This window comes from Scyliorhinus torazame, chromosome 13, assembly GCF_047496885.1.
Source record: "Scyliorhinus torazame isolate Kashiwa2021f chromosome 13, sScyTor2.1, whole genome shotgun sequence".
Taxonomy (NCBI): Eukaryota; Metazoa; Chordata; class Chondrichthyes; order Carcharhiniformes; family Scyliorhinidae; genus Scyliorhinus; species Scyliorhinus torazame.
In genome coordinates, this window is record NC_092719.1 from 184,009,645 (window position 1) to 184,034,352 (window position 24,708).

Consider the following 24,708-nt stretch of genomic DNA (forward strand, 5'->3'; position numbering starts at 1 on the left):
ATATTTAGCCATGCCTTGGTGTGGAGACCCCAGAGGCTTCCAACTTTCATTCATCCATAAAACCACAAAGAATCTATCTAGACCTACTTTCAGGTCATTTTTAAAGGACTGAGCTTTGGACATGTGATTTACTTGGTTATCAGCAAATAAAAATACAACACATGCTTTGTCTTGATAATCCATCTTTATTTGTGTGTATGTCTATGCATGTGAGGGAGCAAAAGTATATTTTGCTGAGTTTACATTTCGCGTTTGGATTTTGATTTAAACTTGCCTCAAAACCTGCTTTGTGTTTAATACTGAAAATCATAACTCAAAAAGGTTTTGAATGCTTCCTGTAAAATGCATCTTGTTGAAGGAAACTGAGGTGAAAAGGGAAAAAGTAATTCCATCCCCTTTCCCCGTCCATAATATACTACAGGGGAAATTGCTCACTTCAGCTACTTGCATTCAATGGCTTTGTTTGTGAAAGCAAACTGTTTCAGCACCTTTTGCCATGCATGTCCAGAAGCATGATGGGGTTCCATGGTTTGCACAGCATTTCTCCTCAGCAATGCCCCCGCCCCCCTCTCCCACCAAGTCCAAGATGTAATTGACTGCCGCTGTGAGCTACAAGGGCTTCCATTCCAATAATGTTCTGTGATTGGCAACACGAGGCCTGAGCCTGCTGATTTAACTGATTTATGTGGCACCATTTCCTCTACTCTGTGCACCAAGTGAGAGGCTGACTGTTTTGAGGACGATGGCTATTCTGTACTTTTATTCCTCCAGGAGATGTGGGTGTCGCTGGCCTGGCCAGTATTTATTGTCCATCCCTAATTGACCTTGCAATGAGTGACTTGCGAGGGCATTTACAGTCAACCACGTCGCTGTAGATCTGAAGTCACATGTGGGCCAGACCAAGCCAGGACGGCAGATTTCCTTCCCTAAAGAACATCGGTGAACCAGATGGGTTTTTACGACAATCGACCAAGAGTTTCATGGCCATCATTAAACTTTTATTGCCAGATTTTATTGTTTTCAAATTTCACCATCTGCTTTGGTAGGATTCGAACCTGGGTCCCCAGACTGTGATTCTGGGTCTCTGGATTACTAGTTCAGTGACTGAACCGCCTCTCAGCTTATTGATTTCTCTTGGGCATCCACACTAAGTGGCTGAAACATGTTATAGTCTGATCCGTTTTCTCTTAATCACATGTAGATATTATTGGGGTGGCACAGTGGTTAGCACTGCTGCCTCAGCGCCAGGGACTCGGGTTTGATTCCGACAGATGTTGCTGAATGCTGCTGTACACTGAGTACCATGGGTCAGCAGGTGCCCATAATATGGCATCAAGATTCTCAAAATTGTTCAATTGCAATTTTTGAACATGCCTGCGACCAGCGACAAACATTTCATTGGCTGCAGCTGTCAATGCCCTCTGGTTGCCTGGCCATTTCCAATAATGTTGAAAGCTCTTTCATAGTGTGTAGATTGATGGGACTTTCTCCTGTTCTGGTTCCCCCCAAGCACCACCCCCATCCCGTAGTGTTCGACTTCTTCTGCAAGAAGGGTGGATGTTGGTGAATATGTGGCCTAGGTAAAGGCTTCTAATGTAAATGTCTAGCCAGTGTGCACAATAGGGAGAAGTAGTTGTGCTGGCAGAGGCAGTTTTTGAGTGTAAGTGCATGCAGCAAGGAGGTGCAATGAAGTACTTCCTGCTGATTTGAGTGGAAAGCAGGAGAGTGTTTACATGGTATTAGGAACTGGAGTAGGTCATGTGATCTCTTGAATCTGATCCGACATTCAATAAGATCACAGCTGCTCTGATTGTGGCATGTAGTGTACATTCGTGCCCACCCAGATAACCTTTGACTCCCTCAATTCAGCCTTAAAAATATTTGATGACCCTGCCTCCACCATTTTCTTGGGAATAGAGTTCCACAGTCTCCAGACCCTCTGAAGGGAAATAAAATTCCTCCTCTTGAATGGGATACACCTTAATTTTAAACTGTGTCCCCTAGTTCCAGTCGCTTCTACAAGGGGAAACATCCTCTCAGCATCCACCCTGTCAAGTCCCCCTCAGTATTTTCTATTAGGGCTGGTTTAGCACACTGGGCTAAATAGCTGGCTTTTAAAGCAGACCAAGGCAGGCCAGCCGCACGGTTCAATTCCCGTACCAGCCTCCCCGAACAGGCGCCGGAATGTGGTGACTAGGGGCTTTTTACAGTAACTTTATTTGAAGCCTACTTGTGACAATAAGCAATATTCATTCATTCATATTTCAATAAGATCATCTCTCATTCTTCTAAACTCTAATGGACACAGGCCCAACCTTTCCACATAGGATATCCCCCTCATTCTAGGAATCAGCCAACTGAACCTTCTCTGAACTGCATTGAATGCAATAATATCCTTTTCTTAAATAAATAAGGAGACCTAAACTGTGCACAATATATGGTCTCACCAACATCCTACAATAACTGTACAAAAGCATCACTACTTTTGTATTCCATTCCTCCTGCACTAAATGACAACATTCCAGTTACCACCTTAATCACGTTTTACCTGCATATTAACCAGTTGTGATTTCATGTACCAGGACCCCCAGATTCATCTGTGCCACCAAGTTTTGCAGTCTCTCTATTCAAAGTGGACAAGTTCACCATTTCCTACATTATACGTCATCTGCCAAAGTTTTGCTCACTCACTTATGGAGTCTGCAAAGGGATATAAATGTCATCTTCATAACTTACTTTCCTACTTTGTTTTGTATCATCAGCAAATTTAGCAACCTTACATTCAATCCTGTTGTCCACTTCATTAATATGGATTGCAAGCTGTAGTGAGACCCCAACGCTGATCCCTGTGGCACTCCACTCATTACATCTTGACAACCAAAAATGACCTATTTGTGCGACTGTTTTCTGTAGGCTACCAAATCTTCTTCTAGCTCCTATTTTGTATAGTAATCTCTGACGTGGCACCTTATCAAATGCCTTCCGGAAATCGAAGTGCTGCACACCCAGAAGTTCTACTTTGCCGACCTTGCTGGTTTCAAAACTGTGGCAATAGTGCAGATCCATGGGGCAAAGGGCAAATAAAGTGAAGGCTTGCCTTGGCTGCCCTGGTCCAATTTATAATTTGTTTTATCTGCCTTATTAGGCCCTGGTCACATTTTGTGCCACATGAACAGTTATGCCTTGGCATCTATTCATTCCTGTATTGAAAGGGGATCCTCCTATCTGACGGTGACTTTTTCTGTCACCATTCCACTGCTCCATCAGAGAGTTTCTAGATGCCTGACGGACATTGCATTGCATTTGTTGTCCCATGCCACTTTCTCCAAGTGCTTCCCATGCCTTTTTTAGAAGTGATTTTCTCATCAAATTTCCAGCTTGCCCAATAAATGAGCTGCCTGTAAAAAGTTGTGGTTCATGCTATCATATCTCAAGGAAAATAAGAATTTGAATTGCATGGGAATTGAAACATGGAAACAGTCTGTATACCCCAACCAGTATGCGTTGGTACTGAAATTCTACATCAGTAGCAGTGTTAATCCCATATACACGCTCTGTTTCCATATCCTAATCTAATTCAAGTTGGGCAGCTATGAAAAGTACAATTAGCCCAAATTGATGACTCGTTTCAGCACTTGCTCCACAGAAGAAATATTTGAAGGGAAAGTTTACTTTTGTTATTTTAAACAAATTACATTTTAATTAATTTACAGGATGTGGATGTCGCTTGGCGGGCCACCATTTATTGCAGAAGGTGATGAGCTGTCTCCTTGAACCGCTGCAGTCCCTGAGGTGTAGGTACACCCACACTGCTGTTGGGGAAGGAGTTCTAGGATTTTGCCCCAGTTAGAGTGAAGGAATGGCGATATATTTCCATGTCTGGATGGGGAGTGACTTGGAGGGGAACACCCAGGTGGTGGGGTTCCCAGGTATCTGCTGCTCTGGTCCTTCTAGATGGTAGTGGTTGTGGGTTTGAAAGGTGCTGTCTAAGGAGCCTTGGCGAGTCACTGCATTGCACCTTGCAGATGGTACACATTACGTGTACCATTCACCACTTTACGTGACTGGTAGAGTGTTTGAATGTTTGTGGAAACATAGAAAGTAGGTGCAGCGTAGGCCATTTGGCCCTTCGAGCCTGCACCACCAATGTAATCCTGGCAGATCATGCAAATTCAGTATCCCACTTCCGCTCTCTCTCCATACCCCTTGACCCCTTTAGCCGCAACGGCCACGTCCAGCTCCCTCTTGAATATATCCAACAAACTGGCCCCAACAGCTTTCTGTGGTAGAGAATTCCGCCAGTTCATAACTCCGAGAAGAAGTTCTTCCTCACCTCAGCCCTGAATGGCTTACCCCTTATTCTTAGGCTGTGACTCCTATTTCTGGATGTCCCCAACATCGGAAACATTCTTCCCGCATCTAGCCTGTCCAGTCCCATCAGGAGTTTACTTGTTTCTATGAGATCCCTTCTCATTCTTCTAATCTCCAGTGAGTACAAACCCAGTCCCTATTCCGATACTAACATTGTCTCGCTATGAAGGCCAGCATGCCATTAGCTTTCCTGACCGCCTGCTGAACCTGCTTGCCAAGTTTCAGTGACTGTTCCACCATGACACCCAGGCCTCATTGCACTTCCCCTTTTCCTGAACAGCCACCATTCAGGTGCCTTCCTGTTTTACCAAAGTGGATAACCTCACATTTACCCACATTATATTGTATTTGCCCACTCAGCCAGCCTGTCCAAGGCACCCTGCAGCCTCTCTGCATCCTCTCTGCATCCTCTTCAGAGCACACACTGCCACCCAGCTTACTGTTGTCTGAACATTTGGCGCTATTGCATAATTCCTTTGTCCAAATCATTAATGTATATTGGGAACAGCTGGGGTCCCAGCACTCAACCCTACGATACCGCACTAGCCACTGCCTGCCACCATGAAACAGAACCATTTATTCCCACTCTCTGCTTCCTGTCTGCCAACCAGTTCTTGATCCATGTCAATACTTTGCCCCAATACCATGAGCTTTAATTCTGCTCACTAATCTCTTGTGTGGGACTTCCTCAAAAGTCTTTTGAAAGTCCAGATACACAACATCCACTGGTTCACCCTTGTCCACTGTACTGGTCACATCCTCACAAAATTCTAGAAATTTTTGTCAAGCATGGTTTCCCTTAAGATAATCCATGCTGACTTGGGACTGATCCTGTTCCCGTTTTCCAAATGCTCAATTATTTTATCCTTAATAATTGACTCCAACATTTTCCCCACCATTGATGTCAGGCTAACCGGTCTATAATTCCCTGTTTACTCTCCCTCCTTTCTAAAAAAAAAAAAAAGTGGGATTACATTAGCTACCCTCCAATCCATTGGAACTGCTGGGAAATGATCATCAATGCATCCACTATTTCTAGGGCCACTTCCTTGCGTACTCTGGGATGCAGAACATCAGACCCTGTGGCGGACCTATCGGGTTTTAATCCCACCAATTTCCCCCAATACAATTTCCTGACTAAATTTCCTTCAGTTCCTCCTTCATGCTGGACCCTGTGTCCCTAGTATTTCCAGAAGTTTATTTTGTGTCTTCCTTGGTGAAGACCGATCCAAATTATTTGTTCAACTGGTCTTCCGTCTCTTTGCCCATTATGAATTCACCTGGTTCTAACTGTATAGGACCTACATTTGTCTTCACCAGTCTTTTTCTCTTCACATATCTATAGAAGCTTTTTCAGTCACTTTTTATGTTTTCTGCAAGGTTACACTTGTATTCTATTTTCCCCTACTGAATTAAACCCTCCGTCGTCCTCTGCTGAATTTTAAATTACTCCCCTGTCCTCAGGCTTGCTGCTTTTTCTGACCAATTTATATGCCTCCAGGGCGATTCTCCCAAATGGAGCCCAAGTGTTTGCGTCGTCGTGAACGCCATTGAGTTTCACAACTGCGTGAACTGGGCCCGGGTGCGACCTATTCTGTCCCCCACGGGGCCAGCGCAACCTTTCCCGTCTTACTCTTGTGCCAGACAGGGATGTACAATTGTTGAAGTTCATCCATGTGTTCTCTAAATGTCTGCCATTGCCTATCCATTGTCTGCATCTTAAGTATCCATTGCTAGCTTATCCTAGCCAATGCACGCCTCATACCATCAATGCTAGCTTTCTTTATGTTCAGGACCCTAGTCTCAGACTTAACTGTGTCACTCTTCATCTTAATGAAGAATTCTACCATATTATGGTCACTCTCCCCTAAAGGATCTCGCACCCCAACATTGCTAATTAATCCTTCCTCATTGCACAATACCCTTATACATTCCAGGAAATCCTCCTCCATCGCTTTGTTTCCAGTTTGATTAGCCCAATCAATATGCAGATTGAAGTCACCCAGAATAACTGCAATGCCCTTACTGCAGGTGACTCTAATTTCCTGTTTGATGCCATCCCCATCCTCAACTACTGTTTGGTCTGTACAAACTCCCGCTAACAGTTTTGCCCTTTTGGTGTTCCGCAGCTCCACCCATACAGATTCTACATTGTCCAGGCTAATGTCCCTCTTTACTGTTGTGTTAATTAAATAATTAAGTGAGCTACTTTTCCCTGGATGTTGTCCAGCTTCTTGAGTGTTGTTGGAGCTGCACTCATTTAGGGAAGTGGGGAGTATTTCATTACAAGGTATGTGTTAGGAGTGTAGTTGGAGGACAAGCTTTTGGGGGGGTGGGGTGGGGTCAGGAGGTGAGTAACTCGCTGTAGCATTCCTAGCCTTTGACCTGCTCTGGTGGCCAGTTATTAATATGGCTCGTCCAGTTCTGTTTCTGATCAATGGTTACCCCCAGGATGTTGGTTCTGTGGGATTCAGTGATGGTAATGCCATTGACTGTCAAGGGGCTATGGTTAGATCCTTTTTTTTTTGTAAGAGATGGTCATTGCCTGGCGCTTGTGTGGCGAGAATGTAACTTGGCTCTTGACAGTCCAAGCCTGGGTATTGTACAGGTCCTGCTGCTTTTGGACATGGACTGCTTCATTATTTGAGAAGTTGCGAATGATGCTGAACAATTTTTGTTTTTAGAAAATATTTTATTGAGGCATTTATAATTTTAACCTTTTAAACAACAGAGATCCAACACACAATAACCCCACAATAACACACCCAACTCCCCCCAGTCCTAAACCCTAACTGCCCAGACATTAGATTCCCTGCCCTTAATCGTCACTCCCATGCCTATCTTCAAACTCCTGTCTTTGGAGGCTCCGAGTCCCTCCATCACAGCAAAATCTGTCTCCGGGCCATCAGGGAGGCCAAGGCCAAAACGCCAGCCTCTCTTCTTTCTCCCAACCCCTGTTTTAGACAACACCTTTATCCTGTAGTCCCCTTAGTGGGAGGTGAGGAAAGCTCGGGACCTGCCTCTGGACAAAATCCCGTACCTGCAGGTACCGGAACCCATTTCCACCCGGTAGTTCAAACTCTCCTCTAGCTCCTCCAGGCTCGGGGAGACCCTTCTCAATAAAGAGGTCCCCAAAAAATGATGCTGAACATTGTGCAGTCATCCGTGAACATCCCACTTCTGACCTTATGGAAGGGAGATCATTGATGAAGCAGTGAAGATGGTTGGACCTCGGACTGCTCAATTTGAGGAACTCCCGCAACTCCTGGAGTTGATTGACCTCCAAACACCACAACAATCTTCTTTTGTGCCAGGTATGACTCCAATTGGAACAGTTTGGCAAGGGGTGCGGCTACTTCTGGAGCACAAGTCTTCAGTACTATTGCTGGAATATGCTACCATGTTATACAATATTATTGATGAATCTTGAGAATCGATTGCTTGCCCTTTCTCTCTGAAACTGTTTTGCTGCACAAAGGATTTAAGCAACTGGGAGGGCAAAAGTGAGAAGGTGAGGAACAATAAAAACACAGACTTTGGGAATGGCTATGAATTCTGAACCATTCAGAAAATATTTTTATCCCGTATTTGTTGGCGTTTAAGAACTCCCAATATATTTTACATGACCGCTACCACGAGCGAGAGAGTCCAGAAGTGGGCGCTGGTTTATTTCTAATGTCTAGTCACAGGATGTTTGTGCACTGCAAAAAGTCTTTTGTTGTAGATGCAATACGATGTCTCCTGGCAATTTAGAGCTCTGCCTGCTGTTTACTATCAAAGGATGCATCATTTTTATCCTGTTGTTCTGCTTGTGATAATGACACAAACTGGAATAGACATTTTGTATCTCTGACTGACCAGCCTTTGAGAGAATATCATTCTGCTTCAGGCAAATATTTTCAGTGAAGGAGTCAGCAAATTTTTTTTTTTCAGTCTTAGAAACAACATGCTGGATCTGTTTTTGGTTATTTTTATGTTTTGTCCTGTATTTTTACCTGTATTTTTTAGGTTTTGTCACTGATAGTCTAGTGAGTAAAGTTTTGTTTCTGGCTATCTGAAGACCTATGGCTTTCCGAACATGAAGATTGAAATAAGAAATTACCATGAGTTATTTTTGCCTGTCAATCATTATAGAAGATGTTGATTCAGCTGGAAATCGCAAATAATCAGCAATGTATTTTAAATACCCATTTATGCTTGGATGGCATTTTTAAAGTGTGGTGTCTCACTTCTCTTTGGTATCGTCAATTTGAAGGGGTATTACTTTCCAAATGAAGAATTGTATGAATCACACATTTTTAAACCCTCTAAATCTATATGTGATGACATCCGAAAGCATAATGATATTGTCAATATCTGCCTGGTTTCTTGGGTTCTTTGGAAATAAAGATAAAATAGCATGGAGACTACAGAATTCAATTGCTAAGCAGTAGGACTGGAAAGGTGGATGTTACAAAGGAATTTGCTGTCTTTTACATTGGCTTTTTTTCTCTATTGGTTTATGTACTAATAGTCTTTAGGTGTAGTTGATTAATGGACAGTGGATTAGGTTTGGACTTTCTTAAGGACATGTTGGGAAAGATTTTGATTTGGGGTTATTTGAAATATGTGAAGCTAAAGGAAATAAAGAGCATGATTTTATATGCCCCTGCTGAGCTTGTTTTCTGCAGAGGGTTGGGGTGGGGCGGGCACACGTGCAATAGGACACGTGGCCAGCTCATTCCCTTAATATGCAAAGTAGGCATGCGCTAAAATTGGCGGGCAGTCTGCCACATGTAAACAAACAATTAATCCAGGGCTCGTGCCCTGAGTGATGTGTTGCCCATGACATAACACAGTTGGTATGGGCAGTCTGGTGGGGATCGGCAGGCCCTTTTTAAAGGCAGGAAAGAAGGGTAAGGGCACCTCATTCGGGGGGGGTGGGGTGCCCCCAGTGCATGCCCCCCCCCCCCCCCCCCCCCCCGGATGAGGTGCCCTTACCCTTCTTTCCTGCCTTTAAAAAGGGCCTGCATCATCTGCTACTCCCCACCTCTTTGTCAGGACTTGCCTTCTCTGAGCAGTCATGTCCCCCTTTGACCTTCTTCCTGTAGTCCCGGCAGCAGTCACGAATGAGCTCTGGTGCTGCCGGGAATTATGGGGCTGCCAGCCAGTCAGATTGGCTGACCAATCCCCAGAGCATGACTTCCTCCCAAGTGATGGGCGGAAGCCTCACTCCTCTCCAATTTATCCCGTCGACATCATGTTATGGCTGGGGGCAGATTGGCATGGGGCCAGTCAGCTTCTGGCCGACTTGGGAGGTGGACTCCACCCAACCCCCATCTCATTAGATGCATCACAAAACTCTTAACAGTAGCACACAAACCTTTGTTGAACCAAGTGGTATGCAGGGTAAATATATTTCCATTCTGTACTCCGTTGATCAGGTTTTGGAATTCTAAGTTTTCCATTCCAGCTCAATAAGTAATCAAAACATATAAAACACCTTTTTATAATCATACGAATCTGCACATTTAAGATGTGAAGTATAAATTTTGGATAAATGTAATTTTCACCAGAATATTCCAGTTAAATCACCTGCATTAATCTATGGAATCTGATTCCGCCACTCTAGTCAAACTACTGACTCGGGTCATGTGGAAACTGCTGTCGAGAATTTTGGTCGGAAGAGATTTTCTTGAGCTAGTTTATGTATGGGTAAATTGGTGATATAAAGAAATACTTACGTAGGCGCATGGAACGTTGTTCCGTAGGTGTTACAAAGTTTGGGTCAGCCTTTCATCTTCCCTTCTGCTCAGTGGTTCTGGTCAAACCTTGACTTTCAATAATTTGATGTTGACCCATAGCAGTGACAGTGATTCAAGAGTCATAAAGCCATTTGGCACAGCACGAGTGCAATTGACTCATCGAGTCCATGCTCTCTAGAGAGCAATCTAATCAGCCCCACTTTTCCACCATACCCCGCAGTACTTCATGTTTATTTCCTTCAAATGCCTATCTAATTTCTTTTTGAAATCGATGATTGCCTATGAGAGTGTTGGAAATGGAGACGTGGAGTTCCAGGTCATGACCACTCACAGCATGAAAAAAAAATTCTTCCTCGCATTTCACCCTTGCACCTCTTGATCAAAACATTAGATCTGTGTCCTCTAGCGCTTGTATCATCTGTTAATTTTTTTTCTTTTTTCCAATTAAGGGGCAATTTAGCATGGCCAATCCACCTACCTTGAACATCTTTTTGGGTTGTGGGGTGAGACCCATGCAGGCACGAGGAGAATGTCAATACTCCACACAGACAGTGACTTTGGACTGAGATCGAACCAGTGTGCTCAACGCTGTGAGGCAGCAGTGCTAACCAGTGCGCCAGCATGCTGCCCTTGTACCATCAATTAATGTGAACAATTTGGCCTTGTCAGCCTTTATCCAAACTATTCATAATCTTGAACACCTCCAACAAATCTTTCCTCAATGTTCTCTGTTCTAAGGAGAACAATTGTAGCTTCTCGCACCTAACCTCTTTAGCTAAGTCTTCCTCAACACTGTAACCATTCTGGTAGTTGTCCTGTGCATTCGCTCCAGGACCCTCACACCCTTGGGTGATTGTCTATTTGGAGTTGGCACGTTCTCCCCATGTCGGCATAGGTTTCCTCCAGGCGCTCCAGTTTCCTCCCACAGTCCAAAGATGTGCAGGTTAGGTGGATTGGCATTGATCACTGCACGGGGTTACAGGGGTAGGATGGGGGGGGGCTAGGCCTAGCTTCGAGTGCTCGTTCGGAGAGTTAGTGCAAATTCAAAAAAACAAATGGCCTCCTTCTCCACTGAAGGGATTGTACGGATTCTTAGTTTGGTGACCAGAACTGGACACACTGCTGTACTTATGGCCTAACCGCAGGTTTCTGAAGGTTCAACATAACTGCCATGACTTTGTACTCCTACCTCTATTTGTGAAGTTCAAAATCCCACAAGCTTTGGTAACGACACTCTCAATATGTCCTGTCACCGTTCAAATATCGACACAGACAAACCACCAGGTCCCTTGTGCTTGCATATTCCTTAAAACTGTGCCATTCAGTCTTTATTCCCTATCTCCTGACAAAATGCACCATCTCTCCTCTATTAAATTCCAAAGAATCATAGAAAGTTTCTGGCACAGAAAGAGGCCACTTGACCGAGCGCGAGTGCGCTGGTTGAAAAATGAGCCACCCAGCTGAATCCCACTTCCAGCATTTGGCCTGTAGCTCTGCAAGTGATGGCACCAGAGGTGCCTATTTAGGCATCATTTAAATGGAGTTGATGGTTTCTGCATCTGCTATCCTTTTCAGGCAGAGAGTTCCAGACCCCCAGAACCCTCAGGGTGAAAAACAAAATCCTCATCGCTGGAATAGTGCTACCAGTCACTTTTCTTATGCCTAATAGTTGCTGCCCTCTCTGCTAAAGTAAATAGGCCCTTCACATTCATTCTACCAGACCCCTCCCAATTTTGTAAATCTCAAATCTAGAACAAAGAAATGTACAGCACAGGAACAGGCCCTTCGGCCCTCCAAGCCCATGCCGACCATGCTGCCCGACTAAATTACAATCTTCTGCACTTCCTGGGTCAGTATCCCTCTATTCCCATCCTATTCATGTATTTGTCAAGATGCCCCTTAAATGTCACTATCGTCCCTGCTTCCACCACCCCCTCCGGTAGCGAGTTCCAGGCACCCACTACCCTGTTTAAAAAAAAAAAAAAAACTTTCCTCGTACATCTACTCTAAACCTTGCCCCTCGCACCTTAAACCTATGCCCCCTAGTAATTGACCCCTCTACTCTGGGGAAAAGCCTCTGACTATCCACTCTGTCTATGCCCCTCATAATTTTGTAGACCTCTATCAGGTCGCCCCTCAACCTCCGTCGTTCCAGTGAGAACAAACCGAGTTTATTCAACCGCTCCTCAAAGCTAATGCCCTCCATACCAGGCAACATTCTGGTAAATCTCTTCTACACCCTCTCTAAAGCCTCCACATCCTTCTGGTAGTGTGGCGACCAGAATTGAACACTATACTCCAAGTGTGGCCTAACTAAGGTTCTATACAGCTGCAACATGACTTGCCAATTCTTATACTCAATGCCCTGGCCAATGAAGGCAAGCATGCCGTATGCCTTCTTGACTACCTTCTCCACCTGTGTTGCCCCTTTCAGTGACCTGTGGACCTGTAGTCCTAGATCTCTCTGACTTTCAATACCCTTGAGGGTTCTACCATTCACTGTATATTCCCTACTTGCATTAGACCTTCCAAAATGCATTACCTCACATTTGTCCGGATTAAACTCCATCTGCCATCTCTCTGCCCAAGTCTCCAAACAATCTAAATCCTGCTGTATCCTCTGACAGTCCTCACCGCTATCCGCAATTCCACTAACCTTTGTGTCGTCTGCAAACTTACTAATCAGACCAGTTACATTTTCCTCCAAATCATTTATATATACTACAAACAGCAAAGGTCCCAGCACTGATCCCTGCGGAACACCACTGGTCACAGCCCTCCAATTAGAAAAGCATCCTTCCATTGCTACTCTCTGCCTTCTATGACCTAGCCAGTTCTGTATCCACCTTGCCAGCTCACCCCTGATCCCGTGTGACTTCACCTTTTGTATTAGTCTACCATGAGGGACCTTGTCAAAGGCCTTACTGAAGTCCATATAGACAACATCTACTGCCCTACCTGCATCAATCATCTTTGTGACCTCCTCGAAAAACTCTATCAAGTTAGTGAGACACGACCTCCCCTTCACAAAACCATGCTGCCTCTCACTTGTCACCTCCTCCTATTCCAAGGGGTGCAACCACCTTTCGCCATGGCTGTAATTTTCCAGCCCTGCGACATCCTTATAAATCTCCTCTAGCGGAATTAAAGCTTTTCTGTAATGTGGTAACCAGAACTGCACACCGTACTCGTGGCCGAAATAACTTCCCTACTCTTGTATTCTGTACCTGGGCGAACAAATGAAAGGATTCCATATGCTTAACTACTTTCTCAACCTGTGCTGCTACTTTTAGGGACATTCACTCCACGGTCTCTCACTTCTTCTGCACCTCTCATTATTCTCCCATTTTATTGTGTAATCCGTTGCCTTGTTTGGCATCCCCAAATGCATCATCTCACACTTCTTCTCTGGGTTGAATACCATTTGCCACTTTTCTGCCCTTTCTCGGCCCCAGGACTTATCACGATTTGCTATTTTCTAACCTGAAATCAATTTTTCATCCAAGCTTACATGACTCTTATTCCATGAGCGTCAATTTTATTAGCCAGCTTTTTGTGGTGAATTGTCGAATGGTTACTTAAAATTGATATAGACAATATCTATGGTATTCCCTTTGACATCCCTCTTACTTCATTAAAAAAAATTCAATTAGATTCATCAAACATGATCTGCTGTTTACACATCTGTGCTGGCTCTTCTTAATTGAATCAAGCCTCTCCAAGTGCCTGTTAATTATTTGTTCCTGATTATAGTTTTTAAAATCTTGCCCACCACTGATGTTAAACTGACTGGTTTGTACTTGCGAGGAATGTTCTTGCACTCTTCCTTGAATAAGGGTTGTCACATTTTCCACTTTCCAATCCTTCGGCAACTCTCCCATATTAAAGGAAGATTAGAAGATTATGGCTAAGGCCTTCCACCCCCACTTCCTCTTTTAAACTTGGAATGCAAGCCGTTAAGTTCAGCCCTATCCCTGTAAGCATAGCCAGATTTTCCAGTACATCCTGCCTGACAATTTTCTTCCTGTCCATTACCTCTACCATTTTTGTTCCTATTGATATTTAGCCAGCATTCTCTTACGTAGTAAACCGCAATGGAAGGTAGTTGTGATGTACTCTCATCTTGCTTTGTGCCTTTAAGCGCATATCACCTATTTGGCCCTATTGGACCCGCCTCCCCTCTTAAAGTTCACTTATTATCTACGTGCTGGTGGAAGACTTTTAGCCGGTGGAAGACTTTTAGCCGGTGGAAGACTTTTAGCCGGTGGAAGACTTTTAGCCGGTGGAAGACTTTTAGCCGGTGGAAGACTTTTAGCCTTTTTCATCCAGGCATCTTTTAAATAGAGTTGCCATTTTATCCTCATTCTCTCCTTGCCAGTCATATTTTCCTCTTCACGCTCCCTCTCAACCTGCTTTAGCCTGAGGACTTCACCTGACCATGCAATCACTATCTATATCACTCACCATCTAATGAGCTCTGGTTTTGGTCCCCCTACCTTCCCCTCCTTGAAATGCACTTGAAACGTCTCTTCCTTAAATTCCCCCTCAAATTCCCCCCACTAAGTTAGTTCTTTTCTCTGTCAATCTTTTGTTCCATTTTACCCAGGCTAGATCGCCCCTCATTCTATTGAAGTCGGCCCTCTTCTTGTTTGAAGTTCAACTTTAGATTGATTTTTGCTCTTTACCATCTCCATTACTAATCAAAACGTGATGAACACTTATCCAAGTGTTCTGCTCAGATACTTGATCCACTTGACCCACTTCATTCCCCAGCACCAAATACAACAATGCCTTCTAATTTATTCCATATGCATCAAACTTAAATTGTACTAGTTGAGCGGTATTATTTGAGTGGTAGTTTCCAGAGTACAATTCAGTCCTCCTCCTCTTATTATCCCGTTTGGCCTTGGGCATAATTTGCAGCTGTGTTTGTTTCTTCTCGCGTCTGGTCAGTCTTCCAGATGTCTCTTGAATTTTCCTGAAGTCTCCTAGTCTTATTGTTCATTGGGACTCCTTTTGGTTCAGCATGTTTTCATAGTCTTTTTTTGAACTATAGAAACCACTGGGTTACACCCAAAATCCCATTATCCTCTTACAGAAATGATGTACACTGTACCTGCTTGCTCTGGTTTTAATCTTCTGACACTTGCTTACATGTTCTAATTTAGGACATCTATTGGGCACAGCTGTTACAGTGCACAGGGGCATCTCTTTGCGCTGGTGACGTGGTGTCCTTGAAGGTTACTGATGAGGCACCAATCACCTTGGCCTTGAAGAGATGCCATTTCTCCTCTTTTGCCAGTCACCCTCACCCTTGCTTGACCTTGCTCTGACCCATGTTCTTGGCGGCTCAAGTTCCACTTTTGCGAAACAACCCACAGCTTCTCATCTTGCTATGTCAGTTCTCCCGTACACCTAATTGGCCAATACTATGTCGTAAAAGGAAAAAAAAAAAACCACAGGCAGGATTGTGAAGTCACATACAGCGCCAATTTACCAAGTATTACTGGAAGTTTTAGCATTACATGTTTTTGAGAGCATTTTACAGCCAACCTGACCCTTGGCCACCTTGCACTGGTCACTCCTATAAGTTGCCCAAACATGATGCTGTTTTGGAGTTTTAAGACCATTATCTAATTATGCAATAATATATTTTGGGTAGATTGGATTTTAACACTAGTATTCCTTAATTATCTGAACTGCATTTCTTGTCTTTCAAGCACTCTTGTGTGTTATTCTCCAGTTTATTTCTAAGGGTATATTGAAAACTCTTGAGACAAGGGTGGATTTGAATTTCATAAGGTGCTTAGGCAGCAAGTGAATTTATCAAGTAATATTCCATGCTGAATTCAATTAATATCAGTTGATCACCTAAACAGGAACCTAGTTTGATGCACTGTCCTATATTCATCAGGTGACTTGGCCTGTATTTTTCTGGTTAGCCTTTTGGTTCTGACTTGGATGAGCGCATCAAATTTGCGCGTCCTCTCGAGATCTAATGGCCGAAATCATCTGTCCTCATTTGTAGCTGGAATTTTCTGGTGCAGCTGCAAGTTGAGGAGTTCTGGCCGGAATGCCAAATTTTGCATTCCTGCTCACAACGGATCCCACCACGGATGAGACCGGAGAATCCTGCCCAGTGGGATTGACGATGCCTGTGTGCATTTTTCTTCTTCACCCTTATGGCTCCATCGGTTTCGGAAAAAAATGACGTTATTTACGGGACTGGATTAAGCCAAATAACTCCTAGGCTACTTATAAATGAGACACTACGAGCAACGATGTCCTATAAATTTGACAAACTTGCTTGACTAAAATCAATGCCTGACTAATGAACAACAACTTTTGAGCGCACAATTATTTTTTTCCAATTAAGGGGCAATTTAGCGTGGCCAATTCACCTACCCTGCACATCTTTGCGTTGTGGGGGTGAGACCCACGCAGACACTGGGAGAATGTGCAAACTCCACACGGGCTGTGACCTGGGGCTGGGATCGAACCCAGGTCCTCGGCGCCGTGAGGCAGCAGTGCTAACCACTGCACCGCCATGCCGCCTAACTCTTCTTTTTTGTCTTAACAGTAAACCATGGCTGTAAAGAGCAAGGATCCAGATTTAATTTCAAGCACATTACTTAACTGTAACTCTTTCCAAATTCATCCTGTGGAAATATAGTGAAAAATTCCAAAATCTAACAGTACATAGAACATCGAACAGTACAGGCCCTTCGGCCCACGATGTTGTGCCGACCAGTTATCCTAATCTACGATCAACCTACAATCAATTTACTGCTCTCCATGTGCCTGTCCAAGAGTCGCTTAAATGTCCCTAATGACTCTGACTCCACCACCTCTGCTGGAAGTGCATTCCATGCACCCACCACTGTCTGTGTAAAGAACCTACCTCTGACATCTCCCCTATACCTTCTTCCATTCACCTTAAAAACTATGTCCCCTCATGCCAACCATTTCCGCCCTGGGGAAAAGTCTCTGGCTATCCACCCTATCCATGCCTCTCTTCTCCTTGTACACCTCTATCAAGTCACCTCTCTTCCTCCTTCACTCTAGTGAGAAAAACCCTAGCTCTCTCAACTTTTATTCATAAGACATGCCCTCCAATCCAGGCAGCATCCTGGTAAATCTCCTCTGCATGTTCTCCAAAGCATCCACATCCTTCCTATAAGGAGGCGACCAGAACTGGACACAATATTCCAAATTCCAATATTCTAACTAGGGTTTTATAAAACTGCAGCAAAACCTCGCGGCTCTTAAAACGCAATCCACCTGTTAATGAAAGCCAACACACCATACGCCTTCTTAACAACCCTATCAACCTGGGTGGCAACTTTGAGGGATCTATGTACGTGGACCCCAAGATCCCTCTCTTCCTCCACACTTCCAAGAATCCTGCCTTTAACCCTGTTTTCAGCATTCAAATTCGACCTTCCAAAATTAATCACTTCACATTCATCAAGGTTGAACTCCATCTGCCACTTCTCAGCCCAGCTCTGCATGCTCTGTTGTAACCTCCAACAGCCCTCAACACTATCTACAACACCATCAACCTTCTTGTCATCGGCAAACTTACTAACCCACCCTCCCATTTTCTCATCCAAGTCACTTATAAAAACCACAAAGAGCAGAGGTCCCAGAACAGATCCCTGCGGGACACCACTGGTCACTGACCTCCAGGCGGAATACTTTCCATCCACTGCCACTCGCTGTCTTCTTTCGGCCAGCCAATTCTGTATCTAAACAGCCAAATCTTCCTGTATCCCATGCCCCCTAACTTTCTGAATGAGCCTACCATGGGGAACCTTATCAAATGCCTTGCTGAAATCCATATACACCACAGCCACTGCCCGACCTTCATCAATGTGTCTCGCCACATACTCAAAGAATTCAATGAGGCTTGTGCGGCATGACCTGCCCCTCACAAAAGCATGCTGACTGTCTTTAATCAAACTACGTTTTTCTGAATAATCATAAATCCTATCTCTCAGAATCCTTTCCAATATTTTGCTCACAAACGTGAGATGTAAGACTGACTGGTCTGTAGTTCTAGGGATTTCCCTATTCCCTTTCTTGAACAGGGGAGCACATTCACCTCCCTCCAATCATCCAGTACTACTCCAGTGGAGAGTGAGGACGCAAAGATCATCGCCAACGGCGCAGCAATCTCCTCCCTCGCTTCCCGTAGTAATCTTTGGTATACCCCGTCAGGCCCAGGGAACTTGTGTATCCTGATGTTTTTCAAACTTTCCAGCACATTCTCCTTCTTAATATCAACCTGTTCGAGTCTATTAACCTGGTTCACGCTGTTCTCATGAGCAACAAGGACCCTCTCTCTAGTGAATACGGAAGTAAAATATTCATTTAGGGCCTCCCCTTTCTCCTCCGACGCTAGACACAAATTCCCTTCACTATCCCTGATCGGCACTACTCTCACTCTGATCATCCTCTTATTTCTCACATCAGTGTAGAACGCCATGGGGTTTTTTCCCTAATGATAATGTTATTATAATACAGATGCCCATACTAATGCATGGGTTTAAATCTTGCTAGGGGAGCTGGTGGAATTTAAGTAAGATGGATTTTGATTGCCGGTCATAGCAACTGTCATTGATTGCAGTAAAAATTCACCTGGCTCCCTAATGTCCTTTTCAGGGAAGGAAATCTGCATCCTTTACCCTATCTGGCTCCAAACGCACAGGTCTCTGAAAAGTAGGGTGTTCTTGAAAATTTGATTAGAAGGCCATTGTACAAATTCCTGTGCCAAGCACTTTGTGTAAGCTTGGTTTGTGTAGGCAAGGAAACAATGCTACTTTTAAAAAGTGTACTTTGATATACAGTAGATAAATTACTAATGTAATTTTTGGAATGTTGACTGCAATGATATATTACAAAGATATTGGGATGTAGGTTCTATGCTAAGAAATTGTTTTATGGCTTATTTTTATAGATTATCACATGGTACTGAGAGTGAAGAATGTTTGTGAATGCATTGAAAACCTGTGATTTGGATAGTCTTAAATGCATCCCACTTGGGGTGGAATTTAATGTGAGTGACGGGGGCCTCACTATCTGCTGAGCTCCCCAGTAAGTGGGACCTCTGTTGCTTCTTTTTGGGAGAGTTGCCACAGGACGTGCCAATGGACGTGCAAATCACTCACTTAACTGGGCAGCGGCATGCCTTCCTCAGGGTTCAAGGACCCTGAGAGCAGAGGTCCCACCCATTGAGAACCAATCAGAGGCAGGCAGCTCTTCATTGCTCGGCATTGTCGCCAGGAACTGGTGGCTGCTGCCAGTAATGGACCCAAGGCCTAGAATTGCCAAGGAACCCAGTGATGGTGGGATCAGGGCGAGGTGCGGCGGCAGCAAGAGTTGTGTGGGAAGAGAGAAAATGGGTGAGCAGCTCTTGGCAGTGCCCCTCTTTCCTGATCCAGGATCGATTAGGCATCAAGTGCCATTCAACAAGGGCTCTTTCCAACACATACATACATACATACATACACACACACACACACACACACACACACTGGACAAAAGTGGAAAGGTGGAAGCTCCCCCCACCCCCACCCCAGCTGTCAAACTTCCCACCGGAGTGGTAATCGAATTTCACCCGTAAGTGTTTCATGGAGTTCATTCCTGTCTTGACCATTCTCACATTGTGATTGGTTAGGACATTTTAAACATAAACACATGCATTCTGCTTATATTAGTCTCTACAGTTTTGCAAAGTAACAGTGAGATGTTTTGTATGATGTGACGTATAAATATAAATATTACTTTGGTAATTATTTATTCTGTCTCCTTCCAAATGGTAGCACAGATGAGCTGAAGCTATACTAACTGGTGCTGGATGACATTTTGTTTGCACTTGATGCAGTTGCATGTCAACAAGTATTTGTGCAGTAGGGTGATGAGCTACATGGGGACTTGTCATTTCTAAACTGTTTCGATCTTGTCAGAATTCTATTAGCAAAAGTACTTTCTTTTTACAAATATTCGGGTCATTTCATGTTGAGTTGTTCAGAAATGGAACTGGAAATTTTGAATTGTCAATCTGCAACGTTTGCTAACAGCAATCTGCAATTAATTTGGCTCAAACATTTTCTCTATTCACTCCACTTCAACCATAATTGCATGTACTTGATTTGAGCACATCTTTTTTAAAAATAAACATTTTATTGAGGTATTTTTGGCATAGTGACAACAACAAAATAAACAATATACATGAAACCATAAATATAGTGCAAAAGCCATTTACCTCTCGTACAGGTCCCACCCTTGACTCCCTACTCGAATCTAAACTACTACCCCCCCCCCCGGTCTGCTGACAATTTTCCGCGAAGAAGTTGACGAACGGTTGGCACCTCCAGGTGAACCCTAATGGTGACCCTCTCAAGGCAAACTTAATTTTCTCCAAACAGAGAAAGCTAGCCATGTCCGATAGCCAGGTCTCCGACTTCGGGGGCTTTGAGTCCCTCCAAGTTAATAGTATCCGTCTCCGGGCTACCAGGGAAGCAAAGGCCAGAGCGTATGCCTCTTTCTCCTCCTGGATTCCCGGGTCTTCTGACACCCCGAAAATCGCCACCTCTGGACTCAGCGCCACCTTTGTTTTTAACACCGTGGCCATGACGTCTGCAAACCCCTGCCAAAATCCCCTAAGCTTTGGACATGTCCAAAACATGTGGACATGGTTCGCCGGTCCTCCCGCACATTTTGCGAACCTGTCCTCCACCCCAAAGAATCTGCTCATCCGGGCCACTGTCATGTGAGCCCGGTGAACGACCTTAAATTGTATCCGGCTGAGCCTGGCAAATTTGAGCACATCTTTACCATACCAGCAAAATATGTTGTATGATGTGATGGTCTTATATTAAAAAAGACATATTCTCAAGGAATTAAATGACAACAAAGTGAGAATTTGTGACGTTTTGATATATTTCAGGGCTCCATAACTACTGTATGTACGAAGGTTTGGATACGTTTTGATATATTTCAGAGCTCCATAACTACTGTATGTACGAAGGTTTGGATGGTAACAAACAGAGTTGCAGTATATTTTTTTTTAAAAGAGCAAGGCACAAATCTAGTAATTCTAAGCTAAGTATTCCTACATGGAAAAACACCCAAGGGCATTCTACAGGATTGCAGTTTAAAAAACAGAAGTATCAGTATGGTTCTGGATGTAGAATTACTTACAAACATGCAGGAGTTCTTTTCACGGGGTATCTAAGATAGTAATGGAGGTAATCCAACAGGTGCAGATAGTTGAATTCTGAAGAGGCATTTGCCAAGGCCCCTCATGTCAGTTTGAAAATTTAATCCACAAATAACAGCGATGTTTGGCGATTCAGTTTCCGCCTAAACCATGATTTTGATTTTGGGTCGGAAGTATAAACGGGGCCCAGTAGATTTAAGTGTAAGTTAAATTTTGATCCAGGCTGGGGCGAAATGCACAAAACAGTCAATGGATACAGTAAAACATTTTCCCCCCCAAATAATGTTGCTGTGGAAGTTTTTTTGTCGTGCAAAAGGGCATTTGTAAAACCTATGCTTAGTAGTTCTAAACAAAATATCTCCCATCATTACAAAAGTACCTTTCAACATTTTTTAAAATAAATATTTTTATTCTCCATTTTCACATTTTCTTCAGAATTTACACCCCACCAACAAACCGTAAACGGTAACGAATACAATGTCAATCCCCCTACCAACAACAACGATCCCATCCTCCCCCCCCCCCCCCCCCCCAAACAACGACCCACCTGACAATATAAGCATCAAATAAAACAAACCCTCCCAAGATGGAGAAAAAAAGGAAGAAAGAAAAAGTATTCAGGAATCGCCTACGGTCACCATTGACATATACCCCCCCCCCCCCGCGCAACATTCAATGCCATCCAATCCCCGGAAGAGTACCGTGAATGACACCCATGAATTGTAGACACCCCCCCCCCCCCAGACTCCTCCCCTCCACTTCCTCGTGTAAACTCCTCCCCCCCCCCCCCCCCCCCAATCTCTCTTCCTTCCCCCAGCTTTTCACCCCGGCTAGATTCACCGAAACCTGTTCTACCAGGCTCCGATGGCCGCAGCCCCCTCCCCCCCCCCCCCCCACCTCGCTCCCGTTCACTGGCCGGCCTAAGCCGGCCAGCATGGAGGCCCCCACCTGGGTTTCCTTCCCCCTGTCCCGGGAGAACCAAGTAATCCCCTTTAGCGCACAACGCCCGCATATAAACCCAAGCCCCAAAGAACCATCATTGCAAATGAAAGTCTCATCTTTTCCCTTGTCCAAACAAATACAGCATCGACTCATTTAGTACATACACCAACATGCAGTGAAAAAATAAAATTACATGAGGCTATATCGGTACACGACCATTTCTCAATTCTGCCACAGTCCTTCTGCCTTCGCAAACTCCTCCGCTGCTTCCGCCGTCCCAAAATAAAAGTCCTTGGATTTGTAGGTCACCCTCAACTTAGCTGGAAATACTATGCCGCACTGCACCTTGCTGATGTACAGTGCCTTCTTCACCCAGCTGAAGGCAGCCCGCCTCCTAGCCAGCACCACCGTAAAGTCCTGGTATATGCGTATACCAGCTCCAGCCCACTGCACCACCCGCTTCTGCTTTGCCCAGCACAGGACTTTCTCCTTCACGCTATAACTACGGAAGCGCAGAGTTACTACTCTTGGCGGCTCACACGCCTTTGGTATAGGCCTCTGCGACCAATGAGCCCGATCCACTTCATATCGGGAGGGATCGTCCCCCTTCCCCAATAGCTTCGCCAACATCGTGGAAAAATACTCCGTCGGCCTCGGGCCTTCCACCCGTTCAGGCAGACCCACAATCCTCCGATTCTGTTGCCTGGATCTGTTTTCCAGGTTTTCCGTTTTGACTCGCAGACCCTTGTTGGTCTCTATCACCCTCCGCAACTCTTTCCCCATCGAGGTGAGTTGATCACTGTGCTGCGATAATGCCTCTTCCACTTCCTTCAGTGTCTCACCTTGATCCCGCACCTCCGCTGCTACGCTTGATACTGCCGCCCTCACCGGGGTAATCGCCTCCTCCACCAGCACTTTCAATACCGCCCCATCTCCTTCTTCATTGCTTCCATGTGTTTTGTGAACTGTTTTTCAAGTTCCACAGCCATCACCGTGGTCATTTCTTCTGCTGTGAGCGATGCGGCCTCCCCTGGTGCTCCAACCTCCGCTTTCCTTACAGTTCCTACGCTGATGTTTTCACTCACTGGCGGACTTCCATTAACCCCCTTTTTCATGCCAGTTTTTCTCCCAAACTTGGACATTTCTCCTCCTTGTGTCTTCTTACAGTCTTTTCAGCCTCCATTGCCCCTGGGACCGGGCGTTAAAACTCCGAAAACCCTATTCCCGAGTGGGTGCCCTCCAGTGTGCGGCTGCCTCCCACCCGCCGTCACCGGAAGTCCACCTTCAAACATTTAAATTTATTTTGCCATAGTATTCACGTGTTCCTACGTGCTGCTTCTGTTGATGTTTTACATTAAGTTTTTAGTGCAGTTATACGTACTGTCCTTGTTGGAATTGATTTTCCTTAACACATTGCATGCCCTCTTTAGAAAAAGAATGTGTGATTGTTTGTAGTCTGTTATCAATCCGTAGCTCATACATTTACACCTTTTAATAGGAAGTCAGCAGGATAATGCTGTCTGAAATTCCATGAGGAAGATTATGCTAAGGATGCAGTTAATGTGTATATGAATTCTTTTTAACATTGCACTTCAGTGGGAGTATGCATGTATTATTGAAGAATTGAATTCCCGTCAGAAATCACTTTGTTCATTACACTCAATTTCTAACACTAAAATTAATACCATGATTTTATTTTAGCCCCAAGTGTGTATTCTCTTGCAGTGGATTTACATGCATTTTTGATCCAATTTTAGTGGGGGAGGGGTAAAAACCCAAACCCAAATTGTTCATTTTTTAAAAAAAAATAATCTTGGAAGCGTTATTCCTATTCCATATCTAGATTTAGTCTTTCATTTGATGTTCCGTGTTATAAATTGTCAATTGTATTGTATGCATTCAATTGTACTAATGTTGAATAAAAAGTCTTGTTTCAGTGCAACTGAGAATTGGATTTTAAACTGATTCTGAGAATTTATTTGTTACTTGAAACCTTTTTTGGTAGTAATTTTGAAAGCATCAAATTAAGTGCAAAGCTTCTGAAAATCCTTTTCATGTTTCACTTTTGGACTAATTATTTGCTTTTTACTTCATAGGTATGAAGGAGAGAGCTCAAGAAGTGTCAGGTTTGTGTTCAGTCACCACTCTTCGTATCACGGTATTCCCATTGGAGTGCGGTATTTAAATAAAATTGTGCCCTTTTTATTTCTGCGTTTGATGGGCTGACTGATCACACTTAAATCTGGATGCAGTAGAACTTGTGCTTTGAATGCAAAAAAATGGATTCATTAATGTTTTTCTTTCATGCCTCAGAACAGTCTGTAATGAAGCTTATTTAATCTGTATTGCTCATTCGTGCAATGATCTTTTATTCTTTTGGTAAATGAGTTTAAGTTCTGTTACAATGCAGTGAATTGTTAAATGGTT

General features: G+C 44.1%; 1 protein-coding gene across 2 annotated transcripts in view; it reads left to right on the top strand.

The window, feature by feature from the left end:
* The window catches only part of iqsec1b (IQ motif and Sec7 domain ArfGEF 1b), a 659,149-nt gene that overhangs the window by 138,226 nt on the left and 496,215 nt on the right, over positions 1–24,708 (top strand). For both annotated transcript variants that reach the window (XM_072472544.1, XM_072472550.1), the window contains exon 2: positions 24,378–24,407. In XM_072472544.1, coding sequence (XP_072328645.1) covers positions 24,378–24,407 — 30 coding nt within the window. The remainder of the gene's footprint in view (positions 1–24,377; positions 24,408–24,708) is intronic.